The sequence below is a fragment of the Drosophila sechellia genome, chromosome 3R (genome assembly GCF_004382195.2).
Source record: "Drosophila sechellia strain sech25 chromosome 3R, ASM438219v1, whole genome shotgun sequence".
Classification (NCBI taxonomy): Eukaryota; Metazoa; Arthropoda; class Insecta; order Diptera; family Drosophilidae; genus Drosophila; species Drosophila sechellia.
Window position 1 is genome coordinate 9,123,972 of NC_045952.1, and position 20,157 is coordinate 9,144,128.

The 20,157-nt window shown below is 41.4% G+C and overlaps 2 protein-coding genes across 16 annotated transcripts in view; one reads left to right on the top strand and one right to left on the bottom strand.

Moving 5' to 3' along the window:
- Positions 1-20,157, bottom strand: part of LOC6619064 (dystrophin) — a 134,762-nt gene that overhangs the window by 89,957 nt on the left and 24,648 nt on the right. For 13 of the 14 annotated variants that reach the window (XM_032720624.1, XM_032720614.1, XM_032720616.1 and 10 more), the window contains 6 exons: positions 19,838-19,999; positions 19,617-19,776; positions 17,478-17,573; positions 17,279-17,411; positions 11,521-11,684; positions 11,331-11,436 (listed from right to left, as the gene is read on the bottom strand). In XM_032720624.1, the coding sequence (XP_032576515.1) occupies positions 11,331-11,436; positions 11,521-11,684; positions 17,279-17,411; positions 17,478-17,573; positions 19,617-19,776; positions 19,838-19,999 (821 nt within the window). Of the gene's footprint in view, positions 1-308; positions 1,858-11,330; positions 11,437-11,520; positions 11,685-17,278; positions 17,412-17,477; positions 17,574-19,616; positions 19,777-19,837; positions 20,000-20,157 lie in introns of those variants that run through there. The other variant, XM_032720625.1, reaches the window with a different exon arrangement.
- Positions 14,490-16,090, top strand: LOC6619068. 2 transcript variants are annotated; one of them, XM_002043272.2, is made up of 2 exons: positions 14,490-15,090; positions 15,200-16,090. In XM_002043272.2, the coding sequence occupies exons 1-2, from the start codon at positions 14,695-14,697 to the stop codon at positions 15,836-15,838; spliced, it is 1,035 nt and encodes a 344-aa protein (XP_002043308.2). In that variant the 5' UTR covers positions 14,490-14,694; the 3' UTR covers positions 15,839-16,090. The 2 variants fall into 2 exon arrangements, with proteins under 2 accessions (XP_002043308.2, XP_032576519.1); XM_032720628.1 differs by having other exon boundaries at positions 14,998-15,090; positions 15,180-16,090.

A 20,157-nucleotide genomic window follows, 5' to 3' on the forward strand; every position in this document is an offset into this window, starting at 1 on the left:
CAAACAAAATGCACATTAAATTATTATATTGCTAAATTCAGTAAATAACAACTTGACTTATGTACATATAAACACATTTTAAATTTATACAGAATTTGGGATTTCAGTATCGGTTTGTTTTTGGATCTGGTATGGGCTTAGGTCTATAGTTTTTGCGTTTTTATTCTCTGTACAAATGGTATACTTAGTTAAGTATTTATGCTTAACAAACCCTTTTTTATACGGTGTTTATGGAAATTTCGTTGATAAACGTATCTGGCATATGCTTAAAGGGCAGGGAGAGGAAAACCACCTTTGGGAAACCTTACCCTGAATGCCACCGCTTGAGTTCTGGGTGAGCTGGGTTTCGTCGTGCGAAGACCTTCTGCGCATGCGCAGCTCCTCCCGCGACAGAGCCCCACTTCCGCCGGCCACTTGGGCGGCAGCAGCTGCAGCGGCCGCAGCAGCAGCGGCAGCGGCGGCTCGCGACTGCGCCTGATGTTGCAGCAAGGCGGCGGCGGCAGCGGATCCCGGCGATTGGCCCATATTGTGGACCACCTGTGGCGGTATATTGCCCAACAATTGCTGGCGGATCTGCTCTCGGAACTCGCTGCTCAGCGGCATTGGTGGTTGCTGCGAACCGGAAGTTCCTGAATTTGCCACCGCATTTCCGGTGGACGAGTTTGCGGCACCACCTGCAGCAGCGGCCACGGCATTCAAATTGTTCTGAAAGCGATGGCGACTATATTGCAGCTCCAGGGGTAAGTTCCGATCCAGTGAGCGCATATGGTGCTCAATGGTGGAGCGCATGGATTGCTCCACCTGGGAATTGGAGGTTGATGAAGAGGAATTATTGAGCAGGGATTGCTGCTGGGCCTGGGCCCTCAGTTGTTTCAGTTCCTCCAGGGATTGTCGCGAGTCACCTGCTCGTCCCTCGTCCAAGGATAGGTTCCTTTCGTAGTTGGCCGTTCTGAGATTCACCGAGCCACCGCCCAGATGTCGAGCACCTGCCGCTAGGCTAGCCTTAAAGCTCAAATCGAAATTGTTTTGGACTGCAGCCTCCATGTTCCTCAGATTCATTTGCTCCTGCATGGCCCGTTCCATGTTGCGCAAGCCACTCTCAATTCCTCGCAGTGCATCCTCCGATCCGAACTCCTCTGTGGGCGATGCAATCGATCGCTGGTTGATCTTCTTCGCCTCGCTGGCTCTTGTGGGCGCTGGCGAGGGTACGGGATTCAGGCCATTCTTGGAGCTCTGTTCGCTGAGGGCAGCCACGGCGGATTGGAGGACCAGTGGCGGCGGTGGTGGTGGCATTTCAAAGGGGTTCGAGCAACGCCGAGCGGCCATTCCCTCGGCGGAGAGTGTTGAATGCTTTTCGGGTGGTGGCGGCGGTTTATCCTTGAACTTCATGCCCGCCAGTGGGGAACTTTGTGCTGAGTTCTGAGCGGAACTCTGAGTGGAAGCGGGTTTCCTGGGCAGCGGCGGTGGTTGCCTCATGGTTGGCGGTAGTCCTGGCACCATCATCGGCTGTCCATCGGGCATGCTCTTCAGGCTGTGACGTTTGGGTGGTATTTCCGGTGGTGCCGCACGATCGCTGGCGCCCCTGGCGGGAATAGCCGGAACCGGACGACTTTGGGTGGGCGGCAAGGGGGGCGGGGCACCGGTTTTGTGGGCCGGCAGCGTGTTAGTCGCATGCTGCTCCTGTGATCCCTGTTTCCTCAGCAATTGCTGTCCTCTGAGTGCCGCCTGGGCTGCCAATTCCGAGTTGATGCGAGGTATCTCGGGTGCGAGTTTCGGTCCATGTGTGCCGGAATCATCGCCACCCAAAGTGGGCGGGATTGGCGGCGGTGGTTTGGCAGTCATATCGATTTCCACGTCTCTTCACAGCCTTGTGCGTTTTAAAGGATTTTCCCGGGACTTTTATGTTGTATATTTTGTTTTGTTGGGTTGGCGGGATTTTAACACTTCACTTGATTTGCATTATCACGCTGCGCATTATGTGCGTTGAAATGTTCGATTGGCCAGCGGCTCTTCACTCAGTCTCAGCCGGAATAAATGTATAAAAAAGTGTATAAAAAACGGCACTGTTGACATTGGTAAAACGTTGAATGTTAATGGTAAACATAAGCTCCACCTTTCTCTCTCTCTCTCTCTCTGTTTCTCTCTCTTTCTCGCTCTCTTTTAGATTTGAGTTTGTTTATAAAACGTGCCGGAAACTTAACACAACCAACTACCACAAGCAAATACTCCAAAGAGCAAAATAAACAAAAGAGAGTGCGAAAAATACTCTTAATTTTGCACTCCATTTGCGCCATCTTCGCAACTTTCTCTCTTCACCACACACACACAGTCATTTCTTGATTTTCACCACACTTTGCGCATTTTCCTGCGCCGGCTGTTTCTCGTTGCATACTTCTTGGCACTGCGTGCTTTGACCGCATATACAAACAGTGGGCACCAACTAAGGGAAACACTGCCTCTTTATCTTTTTAGGGCTATTTTCAATGTGCTATCAGTTAAAAATTGAGTCTGTAAGTGATTCATTGATCAAAGTCAACTAATTTGATTGACTGCGATGAACAGATTAAGATATCCACGAAAAACAGCTCAAAGAGAAAAACAATTTGCAAAGTTTTCGTAATTTTGGCGTATTTTTGAAATAGTGTATTTTCAACGGAATGTTACTATCTGTGGCACAATAAGCTTTCCATTATTTCCTATTTCTCTCCTATCGAGTGTCTACTGAACATTTCTTGGCTGGCCGTTCCGCATACGAAATCAGGGAGCTACTTTCACGCATTTCGAAGTCGGTCCTGCTGCTGCATTTAACTTTTGGCACCTGCAACAACGCCAACGCAGACATGTAGTGCGCTTTATTGTGATGCCAGGACCGGGCCCCCGCCCGCTTGCTCCTCCTGCGGAAAAGCCCATCCAGGCACTTCCTTGGTGGCAGGTGCATTTAACTTCTGCCACAGACACAAACACAGACACGCTGGCGAACAAGTGCAGACAACAATGTCGGGACGATGGCCATTTGGCATACGGGGCATTTTCAGTTTCCACTTCTGATTCTTTTGTTGCCCGTGTGCGCCTCTGTTGCATATTCAACCCGGCTCAACTGGCAGTCGTGGCAGCAGCAGCGGCACTGGCAGGACTAAAAATTATTATCCTGACGACCCCTTCTGGCAACTGAAGGTTCCTGAGTCCTTCCTTCCTTCCGTCACCGACTTACAGTTAATAGGTTTCTCGCTGTAATTTTTTCGGCCGCGTCTGCCGGCTTCTTGATTATGCAGCCGTCGCCAGATCTATTTAATTTATGACAAAACTTGATTATTTAAAACTTCACTCGCAGCTGGAGAAAGTTTCTCCTGCTCCCTTTTTTCGACTGCCTCACAATTGCACTCAATTAGCTGGAGGCTTTTGCAGAAAGTTGGGTAAAGCGGATGAGCGGGCTGTGAAATGACAACTAATGGAAATGGATTGTCAAAAACTTCTGGCAGATTGCTGATTTGGCCAGAAAGTAAATGAAATATGTGAGCAATACGAAATTAAAGACGCAAACTAGTTAAAGGACCCATTTATGTTGCAGTTAATAACTAATGGTTATTTGATTGGCCTATGTCATCAGGCTGCTATCCATCAAGTGCATACAAAACTCATAAATTAAGTATGCGTAATTCCTCAAATCGACAATATGCTCCACATTCGCTTGATTATCCCAATAACAAATACGTTTGGCCGGCCCTTCACAAATACTCAATGCGGGCTCAATAAATTCAATACCCAGTGGACCCTTCTCCATCCACTTTGCGTTGGCTTTTCTATTTCCTAGCTAGCCCTAATAACACAATAATGGCTTCGATAATGAGAGCAATTTTTCCACGACACTCGATTGACACATCCATTGTTCTAGGCTCCACCAATCATTAATCATATTTACCCCCCTTTACTCTCAACGCCCAGACAATTCCGACAATTTCCCATTTTAAGTTTTCAGCTGAGACTTGGGGAAAATTTGCTTATAAATAGTCAGAAAGCATGCTATGCGATGAAACTTTGGTGCTTTGCGTTGGTGGAGGTGTGGCTTCAAAATGGGGCCGATGCCGCTTGTTGGGGGGGCAGATACATAGATAAACTATTTTTATACAAGACACGTTTTCTGCCATGAGATGCGGGCGATACAGGCGTATGAAATGTTTGACTGCTCCGCCTAAAAGTATGCAATCAAGTTCTGAACTGAGTTGTGGCGCTTGTTGATGAAAGTATCCTTGTATTTCTTGCTCAAGATATTTTTTAAGTTTGCGGCGGTTAAAGTTTTAGCCATAGCCGGAGTAGTTTATAGGATACACAAAGAAAGCTCAAGACTAAATGGATATTCTTCTGGTGGGCGAACCATTTAATATCACAAGAAAATTGGACCAATGTGCTTTTAAGCAAAGTGTGGTTAATAAATTGTTGAAACCAGAAAACAACTAACTACTTAGTTAACGACAATATCTGGTAGTATAAATAGTTCCAAACAAGATGCCCAAGAACTTTTGAGCTGCTTTTACTAGCACTAAACTACCTTCATGGAAATGGGTAATTATTAACTACAGAAGGCCCTAATCAACCATCTTAAAACATTAATTTCTGTCAGTGCAGTTGTTGCAGTAGTTTCCGCTTTGTTGTTTTAGTCCTTGCTGATTTTTGCCATTGAAGGAGCTCCAAGATTCGTTGTGTTATTTTTCCACGCTTTCCATTCGTTTCTTTTTGCCAGCGATGCTGTTTTTGTGCTTCGCACGAAGTGGACTCAAATGAATTCCTAGACGCACACACTCACACACGTGCGCTCATGCACACACACACACACACACACACACACACACACAGAGAGAAACAAGCTCGCACGCCTTAAGTTATGCTTCACGTTTTTTCTGCTGCTCTTCAGGCTCGTTCCGTGTAATTTATTGAAACACATTCATTTCTCGCTATGATGTGAGCAATAGCAACAACAACAAGGGCAAAAAACGACCGTCATCAGAAACACGCCCACTTTATTTAGCCAGTTGTTTTTGTTCGTCTGCTTTTTGTATCGCATAAACTTGGTTTATTGAATATTTATATGCAAATTGCGGACGATTTCGTGAATGCACGGTCTTTTTTCTGCTTTTGTTTAACCTATTTGATTATTCATTTGTAATAGAATTTCATATTTTTCTATAATTAATTTCTATGGATTTATGATGGGCTTGTAAAGTGCTTTTTGTAATTTATATAAGCGTTCAATGGCAATGTGGATTAAACTTGTTTATTGGGGTTAAATAATTGTACGCATTTTTGTACTTAGTAGCTGTAATTAGGTACTGGAATAAATCCAATAAATTAAATTACAATTTTATAGGTTTTATGGTTTTATGATTTTTGAATTTATTAATTATTGATATTATTTTCTTTCTTTCTTATTGTGCCATTTAGAAAGAATCTTGAGTGGATTGAATGAACTATTGTGTTCCCTCTGATTTTTCCATTTATTCATTCTTGGCTCATTTTTTATGCGGAATAATAACAAATATTTTTTATTTAGCTACCGAATTTCACGTTGTTTTCGTTATTTGTTTTTTTCACAGGACGCTTTTGCCTTTTTTGTTAAACAACATTTTGCGGCTTTTTGCCACCCTCACGTTTATTGATTTACAAATACGGCGGAGAGCGAGTGAGAGGAGTAGAGTGGGCGAGCGAGTGAGAGAGCGAGAGGGGAGCAGGGCAGGGCAATAAGCCGCCGGAGACACAAAACTTTAAATGCCGTTTTGTGGTTTGACTTTGCTTAGCTTTTGGCTTGTTAGCCCCACTAAAACTCCTGCACACACACACACACACACACTCGATTGGTTCGCTAATCGAGGCACGAAAATGTTGCATCTAAATTACAATTTGTTGTTTATATTTTTATAATTCTGCCGGAAGCTCTTACGCGACGCGCACCATGCAGAGAAAACGTGAATGGCTCCACGGGATTACACGGAATGGATTTGGATATGGAGGAGTTTCACAACCGTTTGTACGTAGTCGGAGCCAACGAATGTCCTGACAAGCTGCTCGCAGAACTACGGACCCCCAAAGCGGACAAAGCGGACAAAGAAGAGACGGGGAGAGCGAATAGAGGAGAGAGAGAGAGCGAAAGTCACGGCGTAAATTCAACACGGCAACGCTTTTCGTCGAGCTCTCCAAAAGAGCGGCAATCAGCCGACCAACAACCCCCAAATGGGTAAACAAAAGGTGAGCGGCCAAAAGGGGAGTGCTCTGGTGGGGCGAGGGGTGAGGTGGGGTCCGGTGGGCAATAGAGCAACCCCAAAGCAAGTTAACTACCAATACACTGAAAAATAATTACCAAGCCGCTGAAACTTAAGCAGAATATGCGCGCTAAAAGAACTACTTATATTAAAAATATAAACAAAGTCTACAAATATAACTTAATTATTAATTATATAAGTAATACTTTAATACTTCCATTACTTTAAGGGAATTAGTTTTCAGATATTTACCTAATGACAGGATTTTCCCGCAGTGCTCACACCCACCACCCATTGTAACTTTCCTAACCGTACTTTCTCCCGACTTCCGCAATGCTCTCTGTGTATATTGGGTTCACCGGCATTCCGGCAGTTTTCTCCGGCTGCTCTCCGGATCCACTGGCATTTGTTTTGCTAGGGTTCCGTGGGGAGCATGCGCATGGGGCGATGCGATTTAGCCGGAAGACATTCAACATTCCTGCCACATGTTGTGCGTACGTCTCTGAACCTTGACAACTGATAAGGATTATTTTTGCACAGGGTTGCGGCACCGCACGAAAGAGAGGGATGCACTCGGGCAGAGAGAGAGAGAGATAGAGCGAGCGAGGGAGAGGAAAAGCGAGGGGCTTGAGCGGTTCGTTGTGCCATTGATGGAATTTGATGTTTATGTTATTGTGGTCTTAGATGTAGATTTTCTTTTATCGGTTGCGCCAGTCGGGAAAAATGCTTGGTGTGCATTGGCCTTAATTAGTTGGAGAAAATATGAGAGGAAAATGGAGGGTGGCTGTCGAGTGATAAGAAAGTCATTAATGGGATAGTGGGCCAAGAAACTAGCTGAAGAATTAGTTCAAAGGTCGTTACGAGATGGTGGACAGATATTTGAGTAGAATGCAAATTGGATTTCTAAAGGAATATACTTTATTATTCTAAGGTTGATAACCACTAGTTAAAAAAGCAATTGTGAATTGAAATATTCATGCATTTTTGTATAAATGTAAATTTCGTGAGGCGTGGCAGAGACTGAAGGAGCCTCAACTTCATTCTTATATCCTTGGGCACCCAGCAAGTGCAACCTTTTTAATGAATTTAATTAAAATTCATTAGACAACGAAAATTGTTAACGGCATTTCGGTCATATGAGATGGCCAGAGGCAAAAACAGAGACAGAGACAGAGACAGACAGACAGACCGACAGACCGAGAGGAGTCCAGGCACAGGACACGTAGTCGGTTGTGCTGGCCCAGGACAATTTGCGTAATGAGTGAGTGCATGGAGTCCACACCTTTTTCTCCGCTCGCATCCTTTTTATCCTGCCCTCACTCCTTGCAGCAGGGCACTGGAATTTCATTTTTCCGCAGCTGAAAGAGGAGCACACAACTTGGCTTCGCCCCAAGAGAAGTCTGGGCAAGATGTACCAGGACAGCCAAGGGCATTTAGGGTGACACAAACACACACACGCACAACCAAACAAACAATGGCACACACGCGCAACCGAACACACTTTTTAAAAGTTTCCCCGAAGCACCTATAACCTGCAATGTTTAGACAAATTTCCCGCATACTTTCGTTGCACAAAAAAATTTGTTCGTGCGCAAAACTATTTTAGCGAAAATAACTTACAGGGCTGTGAAAGGCTAAAAAGGCTCAAAAGCCGGAGCTAAAAGTCTAACAACCATGACAATAATTTCACTTAATGCTTACTTAAATCCCACGAACATGGGGGCGTGGCAAGTCGAGCGTACCGGGTCGCTTTTGTGTCATAAAAGGTCTGAGGTTAAGCAGCCATAGAGAGACTCTTGCTTCACTTCACTTTTTGAGTAATTAAGAAAAGAAACAAGACGCGTAAAAATGAACTCAGCAAATAGCGACTTTGGATACCCTTTACCTAAAAAAAAACTTTTTAAAAAGTTATAAATGTTTTATGAGGCATAATGATGGCCACACTTTGTGAGTGAGTTACATGTATACTTATTATTATGAGCTCTTAAGTTTTAAGAAATTAATACACTTATATTTTTATTTAAAAACAGGTTTTAAATATTATTGTTACATGTTCGTTAGATTCAAGTGAACATTGGTTTATATTATACTTGTACTAAGATTTCAGTGAAAAGCCAGTTATAATATATCTATATCAAATGGTGTAAGCATTACCCTATTGAAATTAAATTTATTAATTTAAATCTTTTTTCACAACAATTTTTCTCCCACTGTACAAGCTGAACGAACTTGCACTTTAAAGCAGAGTAGCCAAAGCAACGAACTTCTTGAAAGCGCAGACACATGCCAGGAAGCTATGCCAAACCATTGAAAAGAAAGCGCTCGACTGGGGGGAGCACCAACTTGGGATAAAGAAGGGTTTTTTTGCAAACACGAGGGAGGGGTGGGGGCGGCTGCCTTATTATTCGGGGGGGATAGGCGGTATAAGAGGGGCAAGGCCTATTAAAGCGTGTAATGGCGTGAAGCGGGCGTGTGTAGCGCCAAAACAGAAGGAAAGGGGGTGGATGGGTTGTGAAGTTGAAAGCGTTTGCGAGGCAAAAGGCTGCAATTAAAGGCAATTTGGGCGCCAAAACGAAGGGAGGGGGCGTAGTGTGGGTGAGAAGCCACTGAGCCTGTGCTTGGCCAATGGAGTGCGTTGTCCTTTCAGATAATATGCAGCTGGCTCGTTGGTGTTGCTCTGTTGTGGCAGTTGTTGGCCAAGTTGCAGCAACAGCCGCTGCACTGAAATTGCATGTCAAAGACAGATTTACGAGCCAACCTCAACGCTCGCACAAACACACACCCACACACTTGTACTTATACACTCTCCCCCATCCGTGCGGTCTGGTATTTTATTTATGATAAGGACTTTGGGGTCATTTGGGTTGGCGAAAAGTTTGTGCGACTCCTGGCCCAAAAGTGAAGAGGGGAAGGAGAAGTGAAAATAAGGTGCAGCTAGAGGGAGAAAAAGGAAAGAGGCAAACCGCCAACGAGATAATGAATAATGGTTTAATTAAGCCTCACTTTACGAAATACGAAATTAATTGGAGCTCTTTGCTTCATTTCCAACCACTTTTACCGATAATAAACTAGGCCTGGCCGCGAACAGTTTTCCGTGGAAATCCTAAACGGGCTTTGAAAAGCAAATTGAAATACAATGCCGCCCCAATGGACATATTTTCTGTTTGGCTCTTAGCCAATAGTTGGTGGCAACATTGAAACACTTTAAAATACCCTATTCAAGCGAACAGCACTTCATTATGAAGATAAGTAAAATGAAATATAAATCTTAATTTACTTTAGGTAAAATATTAATAAAAAATGGAAATATATTATTATTATTAATAATTAATAACATAACTGTTAAGACGGTTAAGAATGTTAAGAATGATACTAAATACGTCGCTGAAATGTCATATTTAAAAATAAAAAACTTTTAACAAACTATGTGTGTGCTAAAATCAAAATAAAATGAATTACTATTCAAATAAAATCTAACAAGCTCAGAATTATTATGTGGACTATTATGTTTTTCAATTTCAATTTTATAATAATAATGTATGTATGTGCAACTGCAGGGCACACAGCTCTATACGAAGCACAAAAAAGCAAAATTCACTTGCTGCAAGCAACTGTTGGCATCTCCATTACAAAAGGCCCAAACAGATGCCCTCCCCCGACCCCCTCTCTCCACACACACATATGCACACTCATAGAGGCAAACACACACACTTATAGCAGGAAAAAATAAGGCAGAAATGCACGTACAAATGGCCGAGATGAGAGAACGTGGCCGACAAGTTACAAATGTTTATGACAAACCAAACATCATAATAATGTGTAACAAGCAGTGCAGGCAACTCCCAGCTCATCTCCTCTCCTCTCCTCTCGCACATACATACCACCCCCTGGAAATGCCACCCCGGTCCCAAAGAGCATGAAAATATTTCAGTTAGCATCCTGCTGGCTGGATATTTTCCCATTTCCCCGCCCGCTCCCCGCTTGTCAATTAAATGTCAACTGGCATAAATGTTGCATGCCGCTTGCTCAACTGCCACATTAAAATTCCGCAGAGAAAAAAGGCAAATAAAAACAGGAGAGTGAATGGGAATGAGCGTTTTCTCTCAAAGGAGCGCTCTTTACCCTCATGTGCTCTTAGCTCAGTGGTTGTCAAACTGCAGGACTCACCACGACCTGAAAGTATGCAATCATTTGTTTAACAAGCAAGCCGAACTCTCTCTTTTGTCCAACTTAGTGTGAGTATTTATTCTTGACATTGTTTTGAGTCAGCCAGTTTAAAGAGAACGCTTTCGAATTGAAACAAACCGGCTACCGAGGTTCACGGCCCCTTTATGCAAATGTTGACAGTCCTTTTAACCACACAGCCACCGCTACTCTTCCCGAATCCCCTTCGAAAACATTCCCCTGACTGAGTTAGCAATTTTAAGTGGCCATCCGCTGGCTTCTGTTGCTGTTCAGTACAACACTCATATGTCTCGCTTTTCCCCTTGCCCGCTTTTCCACATTCATACGCTCACCTACCCATATCCTTGCATGCATTTTGTCTCGACCGGCGGAAATTTGTTTGCACCGAAGTGATTTCTGGGTTTCGCTACCGGGGGTTTTCGAAAAAGGAAATGGATCCGTGTTGTACAGCCATCAGCCGTATCCAATACCCTTGGCAGCGGAGACAGAGCAGCTAACAAGGCCTAATGAAATTTCCATATGTGAGCCAATTTGCACAATTTCATTCAGAAATTAATTGAGATTCGAAAATACACTCACGAATGGGCAAGATGAAAAACTATTCGCAGAGTCTAATCAGTGCCTTAGATAAAATATTTAGTTTTGCGAGTTGCAAGTTGGCAAAGATTTAAGTCTTACGGTTGAGAAATTTGACGAACAATAAGTTTTGCATTTCAAATTATAATGCATCTCAGATAATTATTCAGCATTTAAGATTTGTAATAAATCACAGAATCACTCTATACACACATAATATCAGAAATATAGCATATATGTTTATAGATACGGGGCCTCTTAGAAATGCCATACCAAACTCAATACATTCAAAGCCCCCATAGTTCTTAAAGGACTCACCTTTCTCCTGGAGTTGCTGCCGTTTTACGTCGCCTTTAAGCACTTCCGCCGTGTGAACCAGTTCGTTGAGCTGCGGCTTTTTCATTTTCAATTCACGCAGGACTTTCTGTGAACGGAAGATATATGTGATGTGAGAAAAATTGATATGGGTGTGAACCCGAATGGGTGTGTTGAATTTCATGGGGCGCACCTCCTGCTTCTCGATGGCCAGTCGCACTGCATCGCCATCGTCGACGAGCACGCTCTGTATCTTGATCATGTTTTGTTCCCAAGTCAGCCAGTCGGAAATTTGCAGTACCGACTTATCGAAGCTGCCGGCCAACGCTCCAGTACCACTCGGCTCGTTATTGTACTCTGCAAGAGGAAAAAAATGGGACAAATTGAAATGGGATTGAAAATGAAAGAGGAACGAGCGTGGGGAAGGACTTCTTGCTAATTAGCCTGTCCTTTTAAACAGACCCACACAATCATCCTGTGTGTCGCTGCTGATGATGACTTGCTACTCATTAAACAGCACCAGTTGTGGTTTTGACCCTACACAACTGACCACTGCTGGTGGCATACTTATCGAGGTCACTGTAGCTGCATATTGAATTATGGATTTTCATTCTCGACCACTACTCAGCCAACTATTTTTCTTTATTTCTGGTGTGGCTTGCCACTTCCCCCTTGACTTTTTTGCACATTTCAGCAAATGGCAAGTAAATGAAAAACTATTTCAATGAAGCAAAAGCTTCGAGTGACTTGGTTGATGGCTGTACGATGGGATACACATCAAATTTACGAATAAAATACCATAAATAAATTATAAGATATAAATCAAATCTCTAGGGCTATTTAATTAAATATACTGTCAAAATTTTAGACATTTTATTAAGTAATTTTAACAATTCTAAAGTTTTAGAATATTGTATTTAAAGGGGAACATTATGCCACGTTTTTTTGCCAACTTCAAACGAATATCTAACTGCCAATGCAATGAAAGCGAATGACAATGAAGTAAGCTTGCAAAGTACATCGCATAATAATATTATTTTAACCCCTGGACTAAAGTTGGTTCCCCTTGCATTATTTCCCCAACTTTTTCCATTATTTGACAATTTTCAATTGCAAGTGATTCAAAGCAAACCATGGTGCAAATATTTCAGAACTCGAAGAAGTAAAGGAGAAACACTTGAAATACTTGAGAAAAAAGAGTAGAAAGGAAATGTAAAGAAAAGCTTAAGTAGGCGCAGAGCAAAGGCACCGAAAGGAAACTGAAAAAATGGCCAGGTGGGTGGAAACGGGTAGGTCCTTCTGACAGTTATGAAAGTTTCTCCAGGCCTGAGTTTGCCAATAATCCGGGAAAACAAAACCAAAACAAACTAAACTGAAAATGGAGGGACACGTTGGTTTTTTTTTTTGTGCTTTTCTGCTATTTTGGTTTGTAGTTTTCGCAGTGTCCCTCGCAGGATTAGGCCGGTCTGCAAGGACAGGGGATTTTGGCGACAAATGCCAAGTCCAAGGAGGACAGCTAACACGGTCCTGGCCACCAGCGGGATTCAGGACATGGGACACGGAACGCAGGCCGCTTCAAGTTGTGGCGTCTGAAAGCATTTACAGTGAGTGAGCGACTGAATGAATGAGAGTTCCAAGCCCACAAGAAGCTGTTAAGCAAATATATGCACTGAGAAAAATATTCAATATGACACACTTATTAAATATATTTAACAATTAGAAAAAGGCAAGGAAAAGAAAAAGCTATATACCGAGGAATCTCAAAAATGAGATAAAATCAAAATTATTAAATAATTTCATGATAATCAGAAACATTTAATTGTTGTTCAAAGAAACCTTAAACGTATCATCGAATTTTCATTTATTGAAGTATTTTTTTCTGTGCATATAAAAAAGGAAACCAGAAAGCAATAATAACATGGCTGACAACCACACACATGGTGGGAAAACATGTTGAAGTAGCAGTGAAACACGTTAAGTGTAAAATTTCTTTTCACTCATTCTGATGAATGTTTCAGGTAGGCTCCATATACACAAACCCCTTTTTCTTTGTGCTGTGCCATTCACAGGACAGGTGCAAAGTGGTAGAAAATATCACATAAAGAATAAAAAAAATAAAATACACAGAAAATGAAAAGAGCTGATAACATTCCCTCCATTTTTCTTACTCCCACGCGCCCGACTTCTAGCGTTAAAAGTAAACGGGCTCTACCAGAAAATGTCATAATTCATTAAAAGCCAAGAAAGCGTGAAATTCTGGGCTCCTTCCCATTCTCCCCTTCAGTTGTCACTCAACTGAGGAGCGTCTTCCTTTTTCCTTTAGTCGGGGAAAGTCCGAAAAGGTCTTTAAGACAGACACAGTGACATCTTAGCGGAAAGAAAAGTCGTTTTAAAGTTTTCACTTTAAGTGATGGATGACCTTGATGGGCTTTAATTTGTTACTTATATTTTGGTAAATGTTCATCGCTGCTTTGGTATTCACCTAGAAGTAATCCGATTCAGCACCTGGATTATTTATTATTTATTTATATCTCACAAATATTTCTAGATTTGATTCCATTCCATTATTTGAAGTTTTTCTATTTCAATTTTGCGTCGATACGTTTTAATTTATTTTGATAATTTGTAAGTATATATTTAACTGGAATACTATTTTTTAAATTTTAAATGAGATAGTTTACACTCAGGTTTTAAAATTTATTATTATTTTCTGTCGTATTGCATTATAAGTATCACTTCCACCTTAGAGTTTTTACTTCCTTGCCGCTGAACGATTTTTTTTCAAATGTTTCCTTCTTTGTGCTCAACAGCTGATTAAAACGGTTAAATCGAATACAGCTTCGAAAAGCTCAGGAGGAATTCTAAAAAAGCTTGAACAAAGCGAAAATTTCCAAAAATATATCCTTCAAAGCTTAAACATAAGTTAAATTATTGTAGAATTACTTTCTTAGCCCAACATTACATAAACGTTTAACTTGAGATATAATCCATATCACGTATAAAGCAAATTATTTTCGTCCCCTTTTTTAATTTTAAATTGTTGGTGATTAGATATGTTTAAGCCTATGAACAATGTTGTCTACACTCTGTAAATACATCATTTTGAGCGACATCTATAGGCATCGCAACACACCAAAATTAGTTTGGTAGCAGCCAGCTTTTGTCGAGCTGTACATACATGACTTTAAAACTGTAGTCATTCAATTGAAAAAGGTACAAATTAGAAGAAACACATCTAATTATCATTTAGATATTTGTCATGTTTAGCTAGAAAAAACCCATACACTTAAAAAATAAAAAGAAAAACAGTTGAAAAAGAAAACAATTCATAAAAAAAAAACGTTAAACAACAAAAAACAAAAACGCGATGCGAAATTCAAAGAAAGATTCGTTCAGGGAAGAATATGCGAGTGGGACTAGGAGGCCACACAACTCGCTGAATCTGGTTGATCGAGAACTTTCTGTTTTCATGAGGATACCAAAGCTAAAATTCCAATCCGTGGAGCCCTTACCCATCGCTTCCAGGGACTATGGGCTAATGAAGTCCTCTAATAAGTCGTCGACTCCATATCCTCGCGCGCAACAAGGAGTTGATGCCAGTTTACTAAAGGCTCGTCTCATAATGCGTACTGGTTCTGATAATCGAAACCATTCACGCCCGGAAAGGCCGGAAAGACCGGAAAGACCGGAAAGGCCGGAAGAAGGAAGTCCAAGTATCAGCGATGGGAGCTCTCACAGGTGGAAAACCCTCCCAAAATCGAAGGTAATGTTTGTATGATTTCAAACAAAATGTAACTTTAAACAACACATTGAAGAAGTATTGATTATAATTATTTACGAATTTCTTTCAAGCCAATTGCACTTTTTCTTAGCCATCGGTCTCAGTATTTCGTCGCCCGTCGCTGACTAGGAGTATGAAGGATATAGTTGCCGTTGGAACTCCGCATCCAAAAAAAGGCGTGGCCTTGAATCCCAAGGTACTGGGCCGGCGGTTGACCGACATAAACGAAATGTTATGGAAAACAACCGATATGAGCGAACATTCAATGCCAAGCCTGGTGAAGCCGAAGGGGTTAAAGACGAAAAGAAAGGTCCTGCTGGCAACGCCCGAGGAATGTCGAGAATCGGAGTTTTTGCACCGCCCCGGAGCACCGCCAGATGAAGAACTGGTCGGTGAGGGTGTGAGCCCGCGGTTAACCCATACCGACTGCGAAGACACGATGTGCTCGATTTGCGAGGAATTCCAGGAGCCGCAGCTAAGTTTCGCAGAGCGACGCAAGATTTCCCAGGAGGGGGAGTACACTATTGCAAAATACGGCCGGAAAATGAGCGATATAATGATGGCGGCCCCAAATGCGAACCAGGAGGTTGACGACAAAAGTGTGCGTTACGCAAAGAAAGCTAGTTTAGAGATGGAGAGGTATATGCGATCGCAGGGCCTGGTCAAGATATCAAACGATCAGGTTACCATGACCAGAAATATGGCCCGTATATCGACACAGATAAACTGATCCCTTTATGGATTACATGATCACTGGTCACGAGAGGGATTTCTTGTAGCTTAGCTAGCAGGATTGCCAAAGGATGAGAGATTTTTTCACCTACAGCACTCCTGCTGGTTAAAGGTACGAGACTTCGATGTAGTGTCATATATTCAATAATTTGGATTTTATATTATGTAAATTGTGGTCAACTTCTCAAAAACGATTCCCATTAATGGAAACTGTATAATATAATTGAAATAAATATAAAACGATTTAAACAAAGCGAAAGTTTAAGTAAATAATTCCTTCTTCTTAACTTCTGTCACAAAACCCCAAGTAGCTGGCATGCCAAATATGTATTTAACAACATATGTCTGCATCTGTTATGAAATCTAGAAAAGGGGTCTACAACATGGGGAACATGGCATGGCCACCCACCTCCCACTGGGTAAGTCAACACCGAAAACATTCACATAAAATGTCAAAAGTGCCATTGACATGGCACATTTGGTATCTGGCTGCCCTTTTCCTATAAAAACATAAACAAAAAACGGAAATGGTGTAGGAAAAACATCGGGAAACATCGATGTCCTTTGTATTTTTAGTTATTAAACATATATGGAGACGAGTGTAACTTGCACCAAAATGCATTGTAGCTTACGAAATTTTTATTTTTAAGTTGCACATAAAATTTTTTAAACGCTAAATGTAAATCAACAAAATCAAATCAGTTCAAATGAAAGTGCACATACGCCGAATAGAATTACAATGAAACAAAAACTTGTACGTGCTGTTTCAAGAGTTTTGGTTTTGTTTTTGTTGGCCAATGTTTAAATTATTTAGCCAGTAAAAAATGTTTTTAAATTTCAATTGAATGAATTGAAATGAAAAATCAATATGAACGTTTATGTGTAGTAATAAAACCACAAATCATATCAATTAATTTTGGTGTAAAAAAAAACACCGGAAATTAAATATAGGAATTTTTATGTAATTTGCATAAACAATGGAACGCTAGCATACGTATGTGCTTCAATAATTAATAATTTTAAAATAAATGCAATGCACTGCTATCTTTTCAAATTATTCTAAATTACATATTTAAAGCAATAACTAAAAACTATTTAATATACGTTTAAATGTCCTCACTTTTGTAAAGTAAATAATTGAAAGATAATTTGATTAATGTCCTGTGCTAACAGCATTCAAATAAAAGTCTTCTGGCAGGATGAACACACTCGAAAAGTGCTCATCCCAAAGTTTATCCACTAGACAGAGTCCACTTTGAAAGCTTGTCTACATTTAAGCAGTCAACTCGAGCGTAAACCAAACAATTGAAGCCAATTCAACTTGCCGACAATCAACAAGAACATTACGAACGTTAACATTGGGCTAGGTTGGGATGCGATCTCTCTAAGCTTCCAGAATAAAAGGAACTATTTCAAACAATTGAGTGGGCAGGCTTACCGGAACGAGAGCTCATGGTGGACGTACTGGATGCATCTGGGCGCTCCTTGCCATTGGAAATTCGGGGGCCATTTCTTAGTTCCGTCAACGAGAGCTCAATGGAATCCGCATGAGCTATCAAATTGTTTTTCGTCTGCAAAATGGCAAGGCATGCTCAACGTAAGTGTTTCAATGGCTAGCGAAAAGTGTGTGGGCAAACCTTTTCAATTTCGTTCATCATGAGGGGCGTGACCTTCGGCATCTGGGCGTTCTTGCCAATGGCGCTGACAATCACCTGCAAATCGTCGTGCCGCTCCTGCAATCAAAATGGGGAGATGTAATGTAAAAATACAAAAGAAAGTGGGTTTTTTAATATAAAAAGATATTTAACAGCGAATTGATTGCATCTGCATTTCCCTTTAGTGAGATACTTTAGTTCACTGTATTCCATTATGCCATTGTCCGTGAATATCTTTAATCTGTCCTATTAAAATTGCAGGATACTCAGATGTAGTAAAGCTTAATGTCAGCAAAATATATTCTATATTTAATTATTTCGAATTAAATATAAATAACACGTCAATCAAATAGTCAACAAAATTAAGAGCTTTCATTTGTACACATTATAATTGTTTTAATTTAAAGAAATAGAATGATGGGAAATAGCTATTTGAAATGAAAGTGTGATCCTCAGGAAATTTTCAAAGTTAAATTTGATTGCAATACTGCATATCGACTGAAAATGAAATCGACTTTAAGCGTCGAGCAAGGGAATAATAAAGCAGGTATTAAATGCATTCGATACTCTTGAGCTGCGGCAACTGAAAAATAAATGGCAGTTCGAAGCGGAAACGGAAGCTCAACAAACACATACACGGGCGAGCAAAATGGCCACCGCTTGGGAGAGGAGCAGCCAACGGCGATTGGAATTCAATTTCAGCTGCAATCATGCAGGGACTCTCTTTCAATCTCTCAGGGTAAGGAACAAATGAAGCTGGTCGAGGTTGGGCGGGACGCAGGTGGGCGTGGCTGGGGGCGGAAAACCCTACCACCTCTTTGACGGCGTTTGTCAACCAGCAAAATTGCATTTGTGGGTCGTGAATGCAGCGCGATGCAAACTGTTGCAGACGATCCTGTTTTTGCTGTCGAAATTTCCCTTCGCGCCAAACTGAAATTTCCGCAAAATTTACAATCAATCACTGGGTCAACAAAGAAGCGCCCGCAAACACATCGGAAAATTTGAAAAGATTTTAAAGCTCTGCAACCGCTTCCCAAAGGAGATGGTTCGCTACTGAAGAGGCGCAAACAAAAAAATGGGCAAAAATAAAAACAAAAGGCCTCATCTCGCCGGCAAAGAGACGAATTTACATGTTTGCGCCTCTTCGAAATACAATTTTCCCCATTTTCAATCTTTTTTCCGGCCCCAAAACGCTTCGCTCTGTCTGTCTCTTCCCCTCTCTGAAAATACAAAATCTTTTTCTATTTTTGATTTCATTTTTCGCTTTTTTTTTTGAAACGCTGGCGTTTGTCGCCATGCTCGCTGGTGCCATAAAATCAAACAAAAAACTGAATAAATAATACATATAAAAATAAACAACAAATGATTGCAGTGATTAATGACTCTGTTGCCTAGGGATGGAACTTGTTGAAAATGTTACATTTATTATAAGCTGCGTAGCTGTTAGCAAAAAGTTGTATTTCTTTCTCTTTTTTATGAATGGGCACGTATTCGAAATGGGACCTCAAAAAGTTGTCTTTAAACTGAGAGTAACTTTTTCTTAAGCAAGTTATTTATATTCCCCATTTTGAATACATGTACAGAATGCATTCAAGTCCTATACAAAATGACACTTGTCATTAAAACATTTCATGTTTGAATACATCATAACGTTTAAAGGAACATGTTCATAATTTAATAGAACATGACAACCATCATATCTTGCAACCCTTCAGAACAGACATCATCCTCAACAAAATGAGCAGCAGCTCAGGAAAAGAACTCTTCAAATTTCTCTTACTCCACGATCTCTCTTCTGACCCACTAAATACTACGAGTCTGCTCCACCGCCAACTGCATGCAGATGTGTAACTGTGTCAGTCGTGTTTATTTTTGGGGCTTCTAATGGACCCATTTAGCTATGGTGGCCACTGCCTATAGATTTATAGATGTGTGCATCGAAATTCTCAAGAGGGCAATTAACTTGCGGCAAGAGACGAGCATCTCTCGTCGAAAGATGTGACGCTGTCTTCGCAATGTCCACGTGCATGACTAATTGCAGCGATTAAATGAAAGCGATTTAATTGTAGTTTGCACAGGTAATTTACAGTGTATATTGGCATGATGGCCATGTACACTTACGTTGATATCCTCCATGCGCTTCTCAAGATCACTGCTTGACTTTAGATCGACGGTCTTTTCTATGAGAACGTTGATGCGACGCAGTCCCTTGGTAACCAACTCCTCGATGTTCACGCTGTCCAGTGGAGGAGCTGGTGCCCCACTTCCCGAGGTCTTGGATCTATGTAAATTGAGCTTAATGAGTAAGTGATAACTACAGATGTCTTTTAATGGTGCCTTACCTGGCTTGCTGCACTTCTCGGAATTGTTCCCTCAATATTATTTGGGTGCGCATCACCAGGCGGGATATGCTGCCCTGCCTTCCATGGGTTTCCAGAACCAATGAGTCACCCTGGGATATCAAGGTGGCTGCATCGGGAGCTATTAGGAGCCGCAGGTCCTCTCTGTAATTATTCAATCGAATGTCACTTGTTTAAAATATCATATGTACATTTAGAGCTTACTTGTGCCATATTGTGGTACAAACTAGGTGTTAACTTTTTACTAGTATGTATTACACTGACTACGGTTTTTCGTTTTCTCATCCTTATGATAATTAGCT